The sequence below is a fragment of the Amblyomma americanum genome, chromosome 4 (genome assembly GCF_052857255.1).
Source record: "Amblyomma americanum isolate KBUSLIRL-KWMA chromosome 4, ASM5285725v1, whole genome shotgun sequence".
Taxonomy (NCBI): domain Eukaryota; kingdom Metazoa; phylum Arthropoda; class Arachnida; order Ixodida; family Ixodidae; genus Amblyomma; species Amblyomma americanum.
The window spans coordinates 135,185,582-135,207,132 of NC_135500.1; the positions used below are offsets into that span (position 1 = coordinate 135,185,582).

A 21,551-nucleotide genomic window follows, 5' to 3' on the forward strand; every position below is an offset into this window, starting at 1 on the left:
CGGTCAGATACCAATCGGAGTACGCGGTATATCTGGGATTTTTGTGATGGTTCCTTGAGTAGACCCTTGCAAAGTTGCGCCTTGCGCTGCTTCGAACGGCGGCACGCCGTCGGCATGGGCCAGCATGTGATGCAACAAGATGCGAGCATACCCTCTTGCACCGCCAAATGTACCGCTGTGCAAAGGTGAAGAGTGCACCTATCCTTGGAGAGAGCAGGTTTAAGGTGTATTCTTTGGCAAGTACTTTCATCTTAATACGCTTTGGCTACGTGCGTGCTGTGGTGCCATTTCAGAGGAGGCACACTGAACTGAAACCACAAAAAGAAGTGTCCCAGAAATATCATTCGCTCAAGACGAATACTTCCAATGTCAAATACGAAGCTTTTGAATCGAATCGAATATAGAATACTTTATTGTTCGCACTCCCCTACTAGTAGGCCTTACAGGTATAGTAGTAAATTATGCCGATGATGGGCAAAAACAAAATTTGTTTTCAATACCTCTGTTCCTGTTCACAGCAGTGTTTTGTGGAAAAGCATTTGCCTTCAGTTTGAACTATCTTTACTGATACTTAAAATTATTCGATTCAATTCCCAAACAAAAATTTGATATTCACACACCGCTACTCAAGAGACAACCCAATGACGGCAAGGCATTTTGTTACATCCCAGACCTGTGCCAGGAGGTAGACCAGCTTGGGAGCCTGGGCGCTGCGTGACACCCAGTAGCACACGGGGGCCACTCGGTGGTGCAGGCACCTCTGCAGCAGAGCAGCAAAAAGGCGCGTGCTGCCCTTAACGGTGCTCTCATCCGGGTACACAAAGCTGCATGGCCGCACGTGTGGCTGCTTCTCCAGGTAGCTCAGGGGCTTGAAGCCCAGCAGTCGCAAGCCTGCCATAGAAAAGAAGGACTACAGGTTTTTCCGCAAAACATGCCACAAACTAAAAAATCGCGTCCCGTATGAAGAATGGGGAAAATGATCACATCAGATGCAAAACATGCCGCTCCACTCTTTGTAACGTAATTAATTTAATGCACTAGTATATCAATTTATGGTAAAATTACAAAGCATTAATCGTTTTAGCTGCCTTTCTTTTTCCACCACTGAAAAGCAATATTTTTCCGCCCAACCATTATACTGAGGTCTCAAAAAAGATAATTTGTTAAGTTTTCCAGTGCAGATTACGAGCGCTTTAGTTTTTACAGGGATATGCAAACTTTTCTACAAGTGTCATTTTTGATGAAAGTAGCAACATCAAAAAGCCAGGAATTGTCGTCCGAAGGATCGCGGGATGAATTTGTTTCGAAGATGCACACTGCATCTGAAACTGAAAAAAAAAAAAAAACGATGGTAGCACTGGTGGAAAAATCTGACTGCACAAAAATGGTGGATGACGTGCTACCTAGCTCACCATTTCTTGCAATATTAATTACTGCACTGGCTATATGGAGCAAGAAAAACATCCCTGTCGTAAAACTGAAAAAAAAGAAGGGGTAGTTCGTTGTGTACACATTGTGTACAAAGAACATTAAAGGGTCGAGATTGAAGGTCACATGCTACAAAGCTCATTTGCAGTTGTCAGTGGCAGCCCACTACTAGCTGTTTCAACAGCAAGTACAGTCAAATAAATTATAACTTTCACAGCAGTGCCATGCCAGTAACAGACAACCTAAGCTGAAAATATGATGGGGAAATGGTCACATCTTAAACTGAACTGTCAGTTTGACTGCAGTGCCCTTGGTACCTTGCTGTCAAGATTGCACACAGAACAAAATGAAGTAAACCAACAGAAGAGCTTTACGTGCACAATGTACAAATAATCAATGGCTAGCGTGTCCCCCAAAGCTGAATCCACATGAAGTGGCGAAGCTCTGGTGGAACAGTCACAATGATGGCAACTGGCTAGACACCAACATTCTTTCCAGGTGTCTAGAACACATCAACGGTCTAAGGCACTTTTGAATAAGCGCACACATTATTCTGCAAATACGAGAAGCTAATGTAATAAGCAATGCCACAGTAGCTGACAGCATAAGAAAAAATTCACAGGGACACCTAATTCAATTGGTTGCAATACAGCTGTTCATGCCTTTACCAGAAGCGACGTCACTTCCGTGAAACTCCATGGGGCCAAAATGCATCACTGGTGCCCACTGGCCGGTAAGAAGTGACATCACCCGAACGGAGCATTTCCATTGGCTCAAGGGAAGTGGCATCACCGGACCAGAAGTGACGTAATTTCCCTCGAGTCAATAGTCAATAGGAATGTTCTGGTCGGGTGATGTCAATTCACTCCAGCCAATGGGCAAATTTTATTACTAACAAAGCATTTTGGCCCCATGGAGTTCTATCGCATTAGAAACTCCTACGCTATCGTGCTGTTCGCCTGTAATGCAACTGGCACGAAGAAGCTCAAGCCTCTCGTCATCAGGAAATCTTTAAAACCTCGCTGCATGAAAAATATAGTGTCGCTGCTGTGTGACTACCGAGCCAACAGCCGTGCTTGAATGACGGGCAATCTCTTCTGTGAGTGGTTCCTCAAGATTGACATTGAAATGAGGAAGGAAGGCAAGAAAATCCTGATGATTGTCGACAACTGCTCGGCGCATCTTGTGAACATTCGCTCGACGAATGTGCGCTTCGAGTTCCTGCCCCACGAATTGCACTTCACTACTCGAGCCTCTAGATCAGGGGATAATCAAGAGCGTGAAGACGGAATTTCGAAGGCACCTTGTTCAGCGGCTGCTGATTAACCTTCGAATGAACCAATCAACAGCAATAAACGTCAAGCAGGCAACGGAGATGCTTACAGGGTCGTGGTGGAAGGTCAGTCCTACCACCATTCGACACTGCTGGAGGAAGGTAGGTTTACTGAAGACAAGATCCGCAAGATCACAAAAGTGAATTAGACAACAATGCGAGTGAGTTGGGGGAGGAAGCGCAAGAAAAGCTCTCCATAGACCCTTCGGTGACATTCGAGGATTACGTCCAGTGCAACGCGGCTGCGTGGGCGGCGGCGGAGCTAACAACTGAGGACATCGTGAGCAGCGTTCGCGAGCCGGAGGATGGCAGTGACAACGACGACGTGGAGGTGGAGATCAATGATTGTCCGGACGACTCCGCCTCAAGCTCCGATGTTTTGAACGCCATTGAGAAGGTGCGCATCTACCTTGGAGCTTCTATCAGCGTGCCCAAGGCGCTACACAAGAAAGTCGACGACACTGAGTCGTTTGTCTTGCACCGTTTGTCCTCCACGAAGCAGAAAAATATCACAGATTTTTTCAAATAATTGTTGTGTGTTCTACCGTGTGCATTTATTGGTCGGAAAAGACTATTTCCAAGTGTACCCACTGCTGTAGAGCTGAGGTAGGTGATCTCTTTTCTCCAGTTTAATTATTGGCGCTACTCTTACGAGATTTTCACTTTAACGATACTTCGAAATAATGAGCGACTTTTGGTGGCCCCTTGAAATTCATTATATTGAAATTTGACTACATGTGACTTGAAAGTTTTGGAAAACCAAGCAGAAAAAAAAAGGTACTGTACTGAAAGAGGCACAAAATGATACAGCATGAAGGATTTCAACGTAGCGAAGCACGCACATCTCGACAGCAAGCAAGACAAAGAGCCTCTCACCAGGAGGAGCCAATGCCTTGATCCGTTTCACTTCGGAGATGTCGAAGTACACCTTTCTGCCACCATACTCTTGGGTTTTGGCAATGTCACCGGGCATAAGGGCCTCTGCAGTGTCCTGAAATGTCGAACGGACATGATGGGCCAATCAACTTGGTCATCACATCACAGTTCATTTATGAGTTAGCCAACTACTTTATGCTATTAGTACTGACTGCTAACAGAGCACAACAACTTGGTAGATAAATTAGGGCCCTACTTTGGGCTCGAAAGAACAAGCTAAGGCTAAGCAGAAGAAGAAAACATGCTCCGCACACTGCCAGTTCCTGCTGCTGTGTAAAGCACGTGCCAATGGCGTGGCGGCGAATGGGTTCCGAGAACATGCCATCCTTTTCACCCGCAAGCTCGCTGCCTTTCTGTGCGTCCACGAGCAATTGCACGAGCCAGATTTATCCTAGGGACTCCTAGGTACAATGGGGAGTGCCAATAGTTTTTAAAGCCCGCATCAGGAGGGTGGACTCGTCATGGACACTCGTGGCGTGGACCTGTGTGGTCTCATGATGTAGACTCTTTCTATTATTATTCTACTCTTTCTGTTACTTTCTTGTACATAACCCTTGTACATAATGTAAATACAAACGTTTCTTTGTTCCTTCATGAAGACCTCAGAGTGTCCCTCCCTCGCAGTGCCTGGGTTCTGACCTCAACGGTCAGGTGCGAGTTTCTTACGTGAGGTAAAAAAAACTTGCAGGATGGCTACGAGTGTGTAATAAAAATGTTGAAGCTAAAACTGTGATGTGAGAGAGGTTAGGCATTACTGCTCCCCCAACTTGAGCTTGCCAAAATGTTTCAGGGCCTGAAGGTCCTGCTTCGTTCATAGCATTTCAGTTCAGAGGATGCTTTACTATAGCGTTTTGGTTTAAACTGCTATGTTCCTCTCCCATGCGCGAGCACTTGCTGGCTTTCTCAGCATACATTGGCGCAGCTGGGTGCCCAGCAAGCCATTGCCACCAGGGTGCTCCTAGGGTGCACAGAGTCTAGCTGTCGTGCCAAGTTTGCCAGGTGCACCATGCCCGCCAGAGCTCTCATCAAAAGATAAACATGCTGCGATGTTACTGCCTCGCAGCATCTTGGCATGCTGCCAAGGTCTGCACTGTGGATGGTGTGAAAGTATGGAACGTGCTAAGAAAAGCTAACACTTAAAAACAACAAAACAGAATTCGCTATGACAAAAGGAGGGAGGGGGGGGGGGTTCATTATGTGAATGGGTCCATTACATGAATAAATGCAATAACCTGCCCCTAGTTAATCTGTCCTGCCAGTTAAATCGCAACATGCTATAAGAGGTGACAAGATAATCACATTTTTTTAAATTACCGCATATATGCGGGTAAGGGCAACACTGTGTAGGCAACAGATATAGCATCAGACTGTATGAAACAACAAATTAGCTTCCCCATAACATAGCTTGAAAACTGAACTGAAAGATGCTGCTTTCGAGAAAGGGCTGCACCCTGCCAAAACTGTGAAAAAAGTTTGGCCCTTACCAGCACACATACGGTACTGAAGGGCAGTTGACGGGCCTGAAAAAACCAACGAAAGCAGATGCTTTACAGCAGAATTTTTTTGATTCGTGTCCTTTGCATCATCTGACCTTTAGATGACCAAACAGTTTGGGTAAGTATGGTATCATCATAATCAGCCTCACTGCGCCCACTGCAGGTCAAAGGCCTCTCCCATGTCTCTCAAATTAACCCCGTCCTTTGCCAGCTGGACCCACTATATGCCGCTCCCTGCTACGCTTGCCTTCTCTTGGAATCCACTCTGTTACCCTTAGCGACCAGCGGTTATCTTGCCTTCACATTATACGCCCTGCACAAGCCCATTTCTTCCTCCTGATTTCAACTAGGATGCCATTTACTCGCGTTTGTTCCCTCACCCACTCTGCCCGCATCCGGTCTCTTAACGTTACACCTATAATTTTTCTTTCCATAGCTCGCTGTGTTGTTCTTAAATTAAGCTGAACCCTTTTCGTTAGCCTCCATGTTTCTGCCCCGTAGGTGAGTACCGGTAAGATACAGCTGTTATATACTTTTCTCTTCAGGGATACTTGTAAACTGCCATTCATAATCTGAGAGAACCTGCCATATCACTCCACCCCATTCTTATTCTTCTAGTTATTTCCATCATGATCCGGATCAGCGGTCACTACCTGCCCTAAGCAGACATAATCCTTTACCACTTCCAGCGCCTCGCAACCAATTGTGAACTGCTGTTCCCATGCTAGACTGTTGAACATTACTTTAGTTTTCTTCACGTTAATTTTTAGATCCACCGTTCTGCTCTGCCTAGCTGACTCATTGATCACGCTTTGCAATTCATCCCCAGAGTGACTCAGCAAGACAATGTCATCAGCAAATGACAGATTATTTAGGCATTCTCGATTAACTCTTATCCCCAACTGTTCCCTGCCTGACGCCCTTCCTTATTGGAATTTTATTGCTGACTTTATGGAGCACTATGGTAGCTGTGGAGTTGCTATAGGCATCTTTCAGTATTTTCACATAAGGCTCTTCTACACACTGACTCCACAATGCCTGCATGACTGCTGAGGTTTCCACTGAGTCAAATGCTTTCTCGTAATCAATAAAGGCTATATACAGGGGTTGGTAATATTCTGCTCATTTCTCTATCACCTGATTAATAGTGTGATTATGATCTATTATGGAATATCCTTTATGAAAGCCTGCCTGATCATTTCGTTGATTGAAGTCTAAGCTTGCCCTGACTTTATTAGCGATTACCTTAGTAAACACCTTGTAGGCAATGGACAGTAATCTGATCGGCCTGTAATTTTTCAAGTCCTTGCCGTCTCCTTTCTTATGAATTAAGATAATGTTAGAGCTCTTCTAAGCTTCTGGTTCGGTCCAGGTCATAAGGCATTGCGTATACAGGGTGGCTAGTTTTGCTAGCACAATCTGCCTTCTGTCCTTCAACAGGTCTGCTGTTACCGGATCCTCACCAGCTGCTTTTCCCCTCTGCATTGCTCACAAGGTTTTCTTTACTTCCTCTTTCGTTACTGACGGAATGACGCATTGCTGCTCGCTACTGTCTCTCTCATCAACGTTCTGATTATATTGGCTACTGTATAGATTTGTGCACAACCCTTTGGCTACTTTAATTATCTTATCCATATTGCTAATGACATTGCCTTCCTTGTATCTTAAACCATACATCTGGTTTTTACCTATGTCTAGTTTCCTCTTCGCCGCTTTTAGGCTACTTCTGTTTTTTAGAGCGTGCTTGATTCTCTCGATATTAAACTTCCTTGTGTCGGCTACCTTCCGCTTATTTATTAACTTCAATAGCTCTGCTAGTTCTATTTTGTCTCTAGGGCTAGACGGCATGCTTTGGCGTTTCTTAATCTGATCTTTCGTCTCCTGAGATAGCTTCCCTGTATGCTGTCGAACGAAACATCTGACCACCTACTTCTACGGCGAACACTGTAATGATAGCAGCGAGATTATCATTCGTTGTTTGAACATTAAGATCGTCTTTCTCAGTTAAAGCCGAATATCTGTTCTGCAGTGAAATCCTGATTTCCTCTACTTTCCCTCTTACTGCTAACTCGTTAATGTGCTTCTGCTTCACTAGTTTCTTCCGTTCTCTCTTCAAATCTAAGCTAATTCGGGACCTTACCATTCTGTGGTCGCAACACCGTACCTTTCCGACAATCTCCACATCCTGCACAATGCCAGGTTGAGCGCATAGTACGAACTCTATTTCCTTTTTAGGCTCACCATCTGGGCTCTTGCAGGTCCACTTCCTGTTTTCTCGTTTGCGGAAGAAGGTATTCATGATCCGCAAAATAATTCCAACTGCGAACTCTCTTAATAACTCTCGCCTGCTATTCCTAGAACCTATCCCATAGTCGCCTATCACCTGGTTGCCAGCCTGCTTTTTTCCCACCTTCGCATGAAGTCGCCCATCCGTACAGTGTACTGTGATTTTACTTAGTTCATTGCCAATTCCACGTCTTCACAGAAGTTTTCAACTATCTGGTCATCGTAGCTGGATGTAGGCTCGTAGGCCTGCACCACCTTCATCTTGTACCTCTTATTAAGCCTGATTACGATAGCTGCCACTCTCTCGTGAATACTATAGAACTTCTCTATGCTGCCAGCTATATCCTGATTGATGAGGAATCCCACACCTAGTTCTCGTCTATCCGCTAATCCGCGATAGCACAGTATGTGCCCGCCCTTTAGTACTGTCCTCCTAACTTCAATAAGCCTTATGACATCCCATTTAATGCCTGCTAATTCCTCAAGCAGCACTGCTAGGCTAGCCTCGCTGGATAAGGTTCGAGGGTTAAACGTTGCCAGGTTAGGGCTCTACCGATGGATACGAACACTTTTTTCAATCGCTTTTGCACCGTTTTAGAACACGCTGCAGGTGGTAGCAGTTACTCTGAAGATACAGCGAAGACTCGAGGAACCTGCCTAGAACATCAGTGGTAGAGCCTCGGGGCAGTTTCTTATTCAGGCTCATTTTGCTCAACTCAGCGATCATTTTGAAAAGAGTATTGATGTTAGCGATGTTATTTGTTTTATTTGTAGGGTTTCTATATCATTTGGGCAGGATCTGATACTGTATGTGCTGTGGAGGGTTCGCCTGATTGTTTTGCCCAATGGTATACCCAACTATAGCACTTAAAATGATTGCTTTCCTGCTGGAAAACTGTACAACCTAGAGCTGTGATTTTTTCAGAAGTATTTACTATTGGATAGCAGGCATCTTGTATATTCCAGAGTTTCTTTAAAACTTTTTTCTTTCTGGATACAAGAATATCATTACAAGTTCTGTTCAAATTTTATCTAAAAACCTCGATTTCATTAATAAATTTTAATATTAGGAATGTGCGAATGCTGAAATTTTCAAATATAACTTGAGTATATAATTTGAATTTTTATAAAATATAATTTGAATGACGCAGCGGTGGCCAAGTGGCTGAGCATCCGCCTTGCATGCGGGAGGTGCAGGGTTCGATCCCCAGTGCCGCCGGGTACCCACCAGTGATACAATAGGTACAAAGCTTTCCCCTGGTCTGGTTCTCGGCTTCTTTAGGGTGAAATGCTTGGGAAATGGGTCTTTGACCCTTCCTTGAGATATGGAAAATACCTTGTGCCATGGCGCTCTTTCGCCATACATGCCCTTGCACCATAAAAATCCATAATCATCATCAGTATGAATATGAAGAAAAAATGCCTTCGAGTATCGAATATCTGTTCAATATGAAAAAAAATGTCAGAAAAAGATACACAGGCAAACACATATTGAAAACTGTGTTTCATTTTGATGTCCTGCATTAAATTTCAAACGCGATAGCTCTTGAACCAAAAAAAAAAAAAAGACGCATGGTTAGGCCAAATGAGGCTTAGATGCGCTAGCACTTCGGTTTTCACTTCGGTTTCAGTTAGAGGCTTGGTTTTCAAGGTCAAGCAAGCCTCAAAGATCGGCAAAAACAGCAAGTGCGGGACTTAGTGCTAGCACACTAAAACTAGAGGGGACATTTAGGCTCCTCCTTAACGGTATGATGCGATATCGTTAATATGTTAATGCCCATATATGTGGAAATGGTAATTGTGTACTTTACGTTCATAAATCGATGGGAGTCCTTATACTGCTCCCGGCGCTGTGGTGCAGCGGTTAATTAAAAGATGTGCCACAGCCCTGCAATGGCAGGTGCTGCCACTGGTGAGGCTTGAGAAACCCAGGTTGATCGCAACCCGTGTCGCCAGACAAACAGTGGCGAATTCGGTGAGTGGGAGTCTTAATGCTAGCACACTAACAAAACCCCATAAAATATGACTATCTTTCCCGTGGTAAGGAAAGGGTTAAGGGCATTAAATTCTGTACCCCACTCACAACCCCAATCACAAACCTCACATTTTCTCAATATGTTTTTTTCTTTCTCTTTCAGATGACGGATATTCCAGGAGGGGGGGGGGGGGGGGATATCCTGGGAACTTGGAACTTAGACTGTGGTCAAGCCTCCGAATGTAGTAAAAATAATAATGGCACCCATGAAGTTACCATAAGCTCAAAATGTAATCCATTCAGAGCTAATCCTACATATAGGAGGTATTCATGCAATGTCATCCACAAGGGGCACTAGTGGCCGGCGCGGCATTTAACTTGCCTGGTGATTTGTGAAATGCGAGTGCATTTCGCATCTCGTCGCAGATAATTTCAGTCAGACCAGTAAAATCATGTAACTGAGTGAATATGCCATGAGATGTGTGAAACAGAAAAGAGCGGGCACGCTGTAAAGGTTCCACTTTGTGAAAACGTCAACGTGTAGAAATGTGGAGGTGCCAGCGTGGTGTACGACATACAGGACGGTTGCCACACGTTGAATTCACCAATACTGAGGGCCCAGCTTGTGTACAGCTAAGTCTGCCGACAGGCCAAGAAATTCAGCCGTGCAAATCCATGAGAAGGTGCAACTGCTTGACAAGCAGGCTAGCTCAAGAGCCGTGCTGAGGGTGCCAACAGCCGAAGTGCTATTTGTGGAGGGGTGAGTAATTCTGCGTGTCTGTTTGCTTAGCTAGTTGAACTTGCCATCTCTATCTGCTGGAAGTGATGTGTTACTACTGGATGCAGAGGAATCGCTGCACATCGTGCTGCTGCAAACCAGCCTAGATTCCAGGTCTTGTACATTCAATGCAGTGCGCTACATTGCTACAATCAAAACTGCAAAACATGTTCACTGAGTCTGCCGTTTGTGCTGCGAGCACATAACAGTATTTACTCGAACCATACTGTTGCACAAATAAGGCAGTTATGACACTTTGCCTTTCTGCTGAAACACTGTATGTGAAGCATCAGTAGTTCATGGACTGCAGCCGCTGGAAATATGAGTTTCTGTGGCACCAGTTTTAGAATTTGAGTATTAATCCTGTGCTGCTTATCCATGAGGTGTCCTGCATGAGTAGCAGACAGTTACCAACTGATATGAAAAGCTGAAAGTAGTGTACATTCTTGCATGCAATGCAGCTGGCCAGGTTTGCAGCTCAGCTGCCGCATAGAGTGGCCGCATAACTGAAACACTGAACAGGCAGCTCAGTTATATCACTGCACAGAAAAATTCTGCTGCAAATTTCGTGTACACAGAACATTCCACACAGAAAAGTGGACGTTGATGCATTTAACATCATGCAAAGATGTTATGTATCACTCACAATATGAGCCGGATACCTCACGGCGTACATGACACTGCACGAGCTGGAGTGAAACGACTGCCAACATGGCATGCTAGCTGCGATGACGCTTGCGCCATCCGGTAGAGCGGCCTCAGTGAATACCTCCTTTAGCTACATTTGTAGTGCTGATGTTTTCCAGTAAGCGTCATTCCTACCTCTTACACATACATAAATGGCGTTGGTATCACAGTTCTCTTAAACGAGACACTTACTTGGTTGTGTACATGCTCTGACTGCCCTGAAAAAAGATGTGAAGTTTCTATGTAGTATATAAAAAAAAAATCTCGAAGTTTTCAGGCACAGCTTGCATTTTCTTTTTACAGGTCTACTGTTTGACAGCGCCACATTCCCCTTTTAACAATATACTCTGAATCCAAGACGTTAAGAAGATATCAAGTGCCACAGAGCAACTAGCTAACTACGTGCTTCCTTTTTGAGAAGGGTGAATGTCAAGCTACTTCTTGAATGTTGTCCTCACACACCCCCTGTGTTTCCTGGCTGATAAAGAAAGAAATAATTTACTGAGGGACTACGGGAACCCCTTCACAGCAGTCCATTCGACACTGCAACAGCCCAAGCATCCCGTGGCAGCTGGCACAGCAAGCCATTGAGGAATGGGGAAGCCACCGTACCATAGCATAGGTGATTCGACGGGAGAGCAGCTCCTCATTGGTGTCGCTTGCGAGGCGTACTGCGTACGGTTTGCCCGTGGGCCGCACCAGATTGTAGAGGGAGAGGGACAGTTTCAGCCCTGGTCCCAGCCACAGGGGCAGGGACATGAGGCGCCGCTTCTTGTGGTCCTTGAGTCGCACCCTGGCAAAGCCAAACACAAAAAGACATGCCAGTATGTGTGCTGCACTCTGGCATAAAAAGCTACAAAGGCTTAGCCTGTTCATCTCGTACCAGTCTGCACACTGCAGCTTAGCACCATATGGCGTCACGCAAAGAAGCTTAGCCTTGACACACCATTGCAACGTTACCGCTGGGTCTCTCACAAATATGTTTCTAAATGCCTACACTGTTTTAAGCCTAAAGTTCATACTCTGCAGGCCACTAGCTCGACATCAGCACTGGGAACCTCTTCTGTCGCAACTTAAACAGCTTGGATAGCTTTAGAACCTTGTTACAAGACTTTGCTTTGATTTCAGTAAAGCTGCAGAAGTATGCTCGTGATACTCACACACAGAAATCTCGGCAAAATTAATTGTGCATATGTATTAGCATTTCACATCATTCAGTCTTCTAAGTTTTGTCAGCAAGATCAAGATTCTTGCTTTGGTTGCAACACAAAAACACTGCCAACACTTTGCAATGAGGGGCCCAGCCATCTAAAAGCAAGAGTAACACCTTCCCACCTCCTCAGAAAGGCCACAGCGACTGGCAATGATCAGAGACGGGCTGTGTTTGCCCCAAAACATGCAAAATGCCATTGCAGATGGGAGAACCATTTCTAGAGTATCCAAACTCAATCACTGGCAAATTATAAAAGTAAGTACGGTGAACAGCTGACTATATCCACAGAGCTTTGTACTGTTTCTTCACGCTGAAAGCCATCGGCTCGCGGCATTATCACTTTGTTCGTCCAGCAAGGCATGACCATTTTTATCTTGAACAACCACAGCCAATACCCTGTTTGAGATTGTTATAAAGTGAAATATCATTAATTCGGAAATTCGCATAATTTGAACTAGGAGCGCAGTCCTGGCCCATGTAAGCCTATGGCATTGGACACTCGTTAATTCGAACATGGGCAGGCTTGCACCAATTAATTCAAATGGAGTGGGGGAGGTATGATGAACACAGCCAGTGATTATCCAAACAGACCTCCCAGAACCTGAAATGCATGAGACAGTGGTGCCCACGCACTTCAAGTGTGAGCACAATGACAGGCATGACGATGATCGCAAGTCCCCAATCGCCGAAATTTAGTTCAGCCACTAAGTTTCAGTTTTGCTTTTCTTAACTCCACACTATCCTGCTGCTGCCATCTGGAGTGCGAATCGGCCAGTCACTCCATTTCGGACGCTGCTTGGCATGCCACTGGTCTTTTATTTTTATTTTGGAATGGTGTCACACTGTTCTAATGCCTACGCATACTTCATTCACTTGCATCAATGTGATTCTTTCGTTTCACCAGTAAGCTGAAATGGGGTGTTCACAGTCCATGCAGTGAAGCATCGACAGAACGTGACGAAGCTGTTGTCGAGGAGGCACCACTGCTATTGCGTCGCACTGTGAAAAGGGCCACGGAGGCCTTTACGATTTTGGAGCAATTCTTCGACATCCAGACTGTGTGCGCAAAGCAAAGCACTTGACGAAACCGCGAAAAAACTTTGTTGTCGCTTGGCTTTCGTCTCAAATGTAGACAACCATTTTCCAGGCTTTCATTAGATAAAATTACTGTGATGTAAACTCTTTTCAGCAGTTTTCTTTAGGGCCAATCGATAATTCGAACTTCCAGATGATTCAAACATTTTTTCTGGTCCCTTAAAGACTGAATAAACGAGATTTTATTGTACATCCTTTGGCGCTTTATCTCGAAGGTTCTTAGCTTAGCACGACCGAAAGTGGCGGTGAATCTGTTTGATGACCGCCAAGCATGCTACCGCCGCCGCTGAGTTGTTTAGTTCTTTGTGGCTCCAAGACAGCTCAATAAAGAGTTCGTTTCAGTGACACCTCAGTCTGTTCTACCCAGCGTGGTCATCACCACGTGGCACTATCAAGGAACTGTAGAATGTGAAACGGCATTACTCACAAAATTCCTTGCTAGCAAATTGCATACATGTCATCACAATTGAAACCTTGCAATAACTAGTATAGCTTGCAAGCTCTATACATAGCTCTAATCAAAAATTAAAAACACTAGGTAAACAGTGTGAACCTCTTCTATACGTTTTATGACAAAAGTGTTCGTAAACCGTTGCTCAAAGCAACCAAGGCCCGCCACCAGAAACCAGCAGTGAGCAGCTATTAGAAGCAGTCTTAAAGTGCCCTAATTCTGTCTGGTCAAAAATAATTTCTATACTATTCCATGGTTCTAAGGCACTGTGTTGCACAAACCACCCTCCAGTGAACATCTTTTTCAAGTACCCTTTTGCAAGCACTATTATTATTTTTTTTTCGGAAAGGTAGGGAATAGAAGGTAGAGAATAGCAATAGAAGCCTCCTCCATGTAGGAACCCAGCACATGATGCTTGCATTTGTCGCCCCGTCCTTCTAACGGCCCAGAGGGCATGTGGGCCTGCTTCAGAGCAGCAGTATACATGACAGTGTCTGCGTCACTTTCTTTCTTGATTGTACTACGTGGCACACCTGCATTCCCAGCAACAGCAGTTTCATGCGGAACAAATCTGTTCACATTCACACCTCCTGTGAAGCTTCTTGCAAAAGTGGAAGCACACTTCAAATAAGCAAGAAATGCAGTGTGCAGCAGAGCAGTGAATCAGGTAAGGCACACCCCTTCAAGGTTTGCAAGTAGCCGCCTTCTGCAGCCAAGGGCTTACCTACTCAACACTAACCAAGAAACAGACGTGAAAACTTAACGGTGCCTTTGGAAGCGAGACGATAAGTGCACATACCTCAGCAAAAGTTCCTCCAGTTTTTCTGATGCCTCAGGAAAGCCATCCTCGTAGCCTTCTTTGTCGGTCAACAGGTTCTGCGCAGGAGGACAAAAAACTCCACACTCAATGATTTGCTTGCTGATACAAAGGCACCCAAGCCTTCCAAAAAAAAGGGCTCATAAGCTTAGCACGTCATTTAACGAAGGCTCTGAGCGATTGTGAAATAACACAACCAAATATGTAAACCATATGCAGAGAAATGCATCATCAAAAAGAAAGTGTTAAGGAAAGCTATGTTAACTGTTACAAAAATATGGACAAAAATTTCCTGCTGCTGTACATCATGACAATGAACCCTGAATGTGCTACAAAGAACACTTCACATAACTTGAATCACATTTAAAAAATATATACATTTCAGAAACATGAAACAGAAGCAACGCTACTCGTGTTTATACCATTCAAGTGGCAGTATTCTTATTTCTCAACAAACAAATAATAAGTTACAATTAATTAAAATTACAGCTGTTAAGATACATGAAAAGTTGCGGCTAGCACGCAGCAGGCTGTGAAAACAAACCTGAAGTCATGCAACCCTTAAAAGGAAAAAAAAAAACCTTCGTAAGAGATATTCGTCTTTTCTCATGAACAAAGCGCACAAGACTATGACCACTCAGGTATGCCCGTAATGCAGTAGCCAAGCCAACTTGAATGCATCGTGGTCGTGGCCAGTAGGCAAGCATTCTCAAGTAGAAAAATAAAATTTTATGATCTTCAAAATTCTTCTAACTCAATGAACTTTCAGAATTAAAACAAACTTTACGTACACATGTGCACCCATCTGCCAAAATTATAAAATTTTAAAATTTTAGCCAGTATAGTTCTGCACCATTCTCACGCTGTACACTGCAATCAGGTGGTTGCAAAGATAAACGAGGATGTGGCAAAAAGAAATTCATGTAAAATTAAACCTAAGTAATGCAAAGCCCTGACACTAAATAGGAAATTGTGACTTGACTGCCGAAGTCATCTGCCCTCTGTTGGAACATGGTTGAAGCCATCCATGCTTCCCAAAAACAGCAACACCAACTGATATGACCTGGCATAACAATACCTATCTCAAAACGTTCAATGAAGTCCACCTTTAAGGGCTGCTGAGGACAAATAAAAGCTGAAAAGAACGTCTTGCTGGGCAAGTTGGTACATCTTTGGATTACAGGCGCGACAACAGACAGACCACAAGGTAGATAAACGGGACGGAGCGCCACTCACAACTGATTTATTCAAAGGCACGACAAACATATATATACCAGCTGACACGCAAGGAATACTATCATGTTCAATTCTGATATGACAGCGAACGCGTGAAAAAATCGTTCTCTGCCCTATACAACGATATGGACGTGTCGCTGACACACATGCTTCTTTTCTTAGCAATAAAGAATGCTTTGATTAATTCCCTGGCTTTTGTGTCTTTACTTCTTGATAAAATTCGCACACCAGAAAAACATGGCTCACAAGAGCGTGACGGGCAAGACCTTATATGCTTAGGCAAATTTGGCCCTTCCTTATTTTGCTCCACATTTCTTTCATGTTCCCTGATTCGCTCATTAACGCAGCGTCCAGTTTGCCCTAGATAGGAGCGGCCGCACGAGAGGGGGATGTCATAGACCACGTGGCTGGCCTGAATTGACGGAGTACCGCATCCTAATTACAGAGAGACCACTTTCACCAAAAACAGAGCTTTGATAAGCTGCAAAAGGCCAAAACACGAAATACAGGTGTCGCCATCACTGACCAATTTTACAAGTAAAACGCATAGATCCGCGCTGCTTTTAGGACAATCCCAGAGCCATGCTACACCATCGTTCGCTTGTGGCAGCCCATCCTTTTCGATAACGACGCCGCAAGTTTGATAAACTGGCAGGAATAATTACAAATACAATTTTCCTCGCCGATAAATGCGTTGTTTGCTGTTGAACAAACAAAGGTCAACAAAGGGAAAGAACCAAGGAATCAATTTACTCTGCAAAAAAGTAATTCGACAGAGTAGCCCTTAGTGTCCCTTTAAGGCTGTCTCAATCCTGGTATTCACACAGTCATAAAACTGCACTGCTGGGAATTAAATTACTGCTGCTGAGAGGGGGTTTGTCCACAAATAAAAAAGGGGATGGAATTCTCGCTGGACAACACAAAACTGCGAGCAGAATGGCGGGCAGTACAGACGGCAGCCAGTCCAACCGAAGCGATCTCGAGCAGTGCTTCGTCTTTCATCGGCGCTTCATCAGTGCTTCATCAGTGATCTGCTTAGGCAGCATAAGGCGCTAGCCATCATGGTTCACTACAATTTCCCGGGAACGAAGAGGAATAGCGAGGGCAAGAGAACCGGGTCATAGTATGTCTTCAGGCAGCTGACGTAGACAGTTTCTCGGCTGCGGTGGCGCAAGTCCGAAGAGGGGTTGAGCAACTCCAAGATGTAATTGACAGGCGACGCTTGCTGGACAACGCATAAGGGCCGTAGTATTCTATGTGAAATTTTGAAGACAATCCCGGCATTAAATTTATCACCAATGCTTTAAGTGCAGACCGCCAAAACATTTGCAAACATATGGCCAATATAGGTGCCTTTCTGCCCTGGGTAGTACTGTGGCTTCAACAAAGTGATAACACTGGACAATCTACAAAAATACATGATTCCACATGTAGTGTTGATAGCCACAAGGCAACATAATGGGACCAAGTATTTTCGGTTAAGTAAACCTGCTTTAATATGGTAACTTTAATGCTTATCCAAATGATTGGTGGTACGCTTGAAGAATATATTTTCATAGGTTCTATTGCTTAGTATGTGTCTTTCCCCATAGCCTCCAGCAGTGCGCACCTGGTAGAGTATCTGTGGCCGGAAGGCCTTGTCTCCTGGTGGCTTCAGGTGAACCAGGTCAAGGTCAACGCCCGACTGTGCGAGGTCTTTGGCCTTGACGACTGCCTTGTCGTCGAGGTCAGCCGAGCCTTTGTGAGGGTCATCCTGGTTGGTCAACACCAGCACCCGCCGTTGACCCGCACGACTGCAAAACAGTTACAACCTGTGCATTCTTGAATGTACTGCTATTTGTGAGATGAGAGAAAGCATGCCTAGAAAAAAAAAAGCACTACTACTGTTTCTTATCATTAGGTGTGTGCGTGAATTTTGAAAATTTCGAATATGAATATGAAGAAAAAAATTCCTTCGAATACCAAATGGAATACTGAAACTATAAGTTAGCAAATGTTGTTCACCTTATTTTTTTTCAAAATAGTGCATGGTCTTTCCTACCAAAATCAAACCTAGGCTGACTCAGCTCCAAATGAGCCTCTAGTGTAAAAAGAAGAAAAATTAACATGAAAAAAAAATGCTATCAGAAACATTCAAACTGACACACGCACGTCTAATGTCTCCCATACATAACAAACATCAGCTCTAAAAACTTCAGTTAATGTTAAAAGCATTAAGGTGTAATGAACACCCCTTGATGTGTACTAAAATCTCATTACTTTAGCACCTGAAAGTGACCACCGCTCATTCACAACTACTTGAATTAATTTCATTCCAGCATGCAAAATGCTGGATCCTTGTTCATCTTGCTCATGCTTGCTTTGCAGTGCACATACAGTAAAATTCTGATGTAGCTTGAGAGACCCAGCTCTTCACGGTAGTTTTAGGTAACCTGAATGCAAAGCCACTCACGACTTGGAGAACATGAGAGCACAGGTCCACAGGACATCGGCCATGCAGACACTGCCATGTCCGTACTCCTGCTTGAGTTTTTTTGGCCCACCTAGGGAGGAAGGTAATAAGTGACCGGCCCACGTAAATTCACTTTGCAACCATCAGATATTGAAGGGATGTGCAGTTCAATCCTACTCTGTGAAGCAGTGTGAGCTCTATGATCCCCATGTTGCATGAGGCAACACTCTATGCATTTTTCCCGTGCAATCTGCCATTGCATTTTATTTAGCCTGCTTTTTTTGTATGCATAGAGATCCACCATTAAAATTGAGACACAACTTGAAATGGAAACGCATTACAATCAAATCTCTGCATGCACACATATCGTGCTCCCGGGAAAGCGCAAGAGTAAGGTGCAACAAAATAAGAGCTGGATTAGCTACTGAAGCCGAAGATGAATAATCATTCTTGGTTGTTTTCAAGCAGATGTCGCTGAAATTGAGCATGACTTTTAGATGTGGTTGGGTACATACGTTTAGAGAAAAAAAATGCTCAACACCAACGCTGATTTGAAGTTATGTTGTGGTAGCGCAGAACAAAACTGCCCTGCCTTCATTTTGCAATTTAAAATTATACATCAAACAACCTGAGCAAACCAACAACCTGCTAAGGTAAATTGTATAAAGGAATGTTATGATGGAAGCTGCCTTTCAAGCTCCATTTAGAAAATTTAGCCACTCCTAAGCTTCTCAGTCTTCTAGAAATCGGTGTTGACTTTTCTGCCCACTCCCATCAATAGGGCTCTTCACGGAATATGTGCATACCTAAATAAAAAAACAACTAAAAAATATATAAGAAAAATGTTACCAAAATTTTTTTCAAGGCACAAAATGTTTTGCATTATCGCACTGAAGAATACCCAGTTTATTGACAAAGAAAATGGGCAAACAATCGCAGAATACTGGCCATCTAATTAGACTAATAAGCATAATTTTTGTGAAATATAGCACCACTACTAACAGCAATACAAAAATATTTTCTTAAGACTAGCTCTTCTAATTTTCTTTTATGTGTGCAATGTGGTAACTAACAACTACCTATACTTTCCCTAACCATGGTATTAGGCTTAACTTTTAACCAAACTACCAGCACGTCTTTTCACATAAACACGGCATTGCCTCCCGCCATCTTGTTACGCAAAGAGACACTCAAAATAATGACAGGAGAGAAACTGCTCAGTTCTTTGCACCTGAAATCAATTTCTCCAGCTTGAGGACAGTTTCCGCTCCAGGACTTTCAAGTTCTTGCAGAACAAACACATTCTTGAAGCGATTTGGATTGCTGTCCTTGTCCTGTTAACACCCAAGAAAAAGAGAAAAGTCACAGCCGCTTACCCTCAGGGCGCGATGAGTGTTCAGTGCTAGGTGAAATGATTAGCACAGTGATGACGCCATGCATGCCTGCCACTGAACTGTCACTACACAAACAGTCGCAGTGGCGTATGAATGAATGGTTGGGTGGATTCGAGGCTGACAGGAAGCGTATTCTGCATCACGGTCCAGAATACGAGCTCCAGTTCAAATTTGGTTGCCCAAGAAGGCCCTCACCAAAGGCAGAAAGGCTGAGCCCTGAGCCGGCAGCTTTGTAACCATGCATATAACTGCTTATCTTTTTGCTGCAGAATGGGGCATGCAGACGGACGACACCAACAATGACAACAATGCAACAACGAGGGAACTAGGCTAATACTGTTATTGCTGTAATAAATAGAATTGAAATGAACCTTATGTGACCAACATAAGCAACTGTCAAAACCATATGAAGTACTATAACTAAAGTAGATAACAACCAAGAGGTGCACTAGTAAATGTACCCGACATAAAACTATTACATATCAGTCAACCAACACCAAACAAGAAAATACAAGAATAATAATAGTAATCCTCGTGTGACTATGATCTGTTTCTCTTTGCTGCCGGTGCATAGCTCTCCAACGATCTTTTTTCTGTTCATGCTGATAGCATGCAAATGTGCACCAAGTACTTCTGTTGCATTTATTTTCTGCAGCTGAGACCTGCTACCTACAGAAAAATGTATGAAACAGTCATCACAAGTAGCATATGAAAGGCATATGCTTACTGGTTCATTAAATCATCTGTTGTCCTATGGCAGTGTACTCACAGTGAAGTAAGACTCAAATTTAAGTTTGAAAAATTTGCCAAAAGCAAATGAGCAAACTTTGTGAGTTGCATACAATGTTGACAGTGATGAACTCTGAAATATGAATTGCAAGCAGCTTTTTCCATTGTCTTTTGCAGTGTTGTAGGCGTTACCGAAAAAAAAGTAACTAAATACGTTACTCGTTCCGTTAACAAAAAAGGAATGCGTTACCGCCCTACATTACCTACAAAAAAAGGTAACGCGTTATCGTTACTGTTACTGAAAAAAAGTACCGCATGTTACTTTGCCGTTACTTCATGGATATAAATTTTAAGTTTCCGTCACTTTAAGAACTTACGATAACAACTTTATAAAGCTCAAATTTCACATAAAACATTTAGCCCAAACAACGATTTTACGCGATATCCTGATTTAACGAGGATAGTTTGCACAAATGTGCAGGAGCTTAGCAATGTTATAGTGGCGTAAAGTTGCCTGTAGAGTTACAAGTGTTGGATTCTAACTCTGTTGCACATGGTGAAGCCATCTTCTGAATGTGGCATTAAACACAAAATGACACTCCATCATCAATTTTAACTTCACAAAGAGAACATCGCTGAACTCTCAACAAATTTAGAGTAATTCTGAAAAATGTGATGTTCCAAAATGCTTGGCATGCTTCCACTCTGTAGAGTTGTGTGTGTGAGTGGTTTGGGAAGGGGAGGTAGGTGAAGGCAAGTGTGTGAATGCGTGTTCGTGCAGGTGCTTCGTGCTTTATGGCTATTGTCTTTTTTTTTAGTTGTTTGCGTTGTCAAGCGCAGCTGTTTTCAGGCATGCATGCGAGCCCCAACAAGGGTTGTCGGGAGCAGCTGTACATTTTGTTTATTTACATCACTTTAGGTGCTCTGCGCTTTTTTTTTTCTAAAAAAGGGGGCGGAGTGGGTCACGAACTGGGACAAAAAGTAACTAGTACCGTGACACCTCACGTTACCGATAAATGTTACTGTAAGTACGTTACCCGTTACAGTTCCGAATTGGTAACGAGTACGTTACTAAGTTACCAAAAAAAGTAACGTGTTACCGGTAACGCCGTTACTTGTAACGCGTTACCGACAACACTGGTCTTTTGTATTGTGAATACTGTTTGCCAAATAAACTCCCGCTCCTGTGGGCCTATTTTTACACTTTTCCATTCTCTTATGCATGTTATGAACTACTGGTAGAAA

At 43.7% G+C, this 21,551-nt stretch overlaps 1 protein-coding gene across 1 annotated transcript in view; it reads right to left on the minus strand.

Annotated features, from left to right (window-relative positions):
• Window positions 1-21,551, minus strand: part of Irbp (Inverted repeat-binding protein) — a 32,798-nt gene that overhangs the window by 7,208 nt on the left and 4,039 nt on the right. Inside the window, exons 5-11 of the mRNA XM_077661738.1 lie at window positions 19,415-19,517; window positions 18,184-18,274; window positions 17,341-17,524; window positions 14,478-14,554; window positions 11,532-11,712; window positions 3,638-3,752; window positions 674-891 (exon numbers count right to left, since the gene is read on the minus strand). Of these exons, the coding sequence (XP_077517864.1) occupies window positions 674-891; window positions 3,638-3,752; window positions 11,532-11,712; window positions 14,478-14,554; window positions 17,341-17,524; window positions 18,184-18,274; window positions 19,415-19,517 (969 nt within the window). The remainder of the gene's footprint in view (window positions 1-673; window positions 892-3,637; window positions 3,753-11,531; window positions 11,713-14,477; window positions 14,555-17,340; window positions 17,525-18,183; window positions 18,275-19,414; window positions 19,518-21,551) is intronic.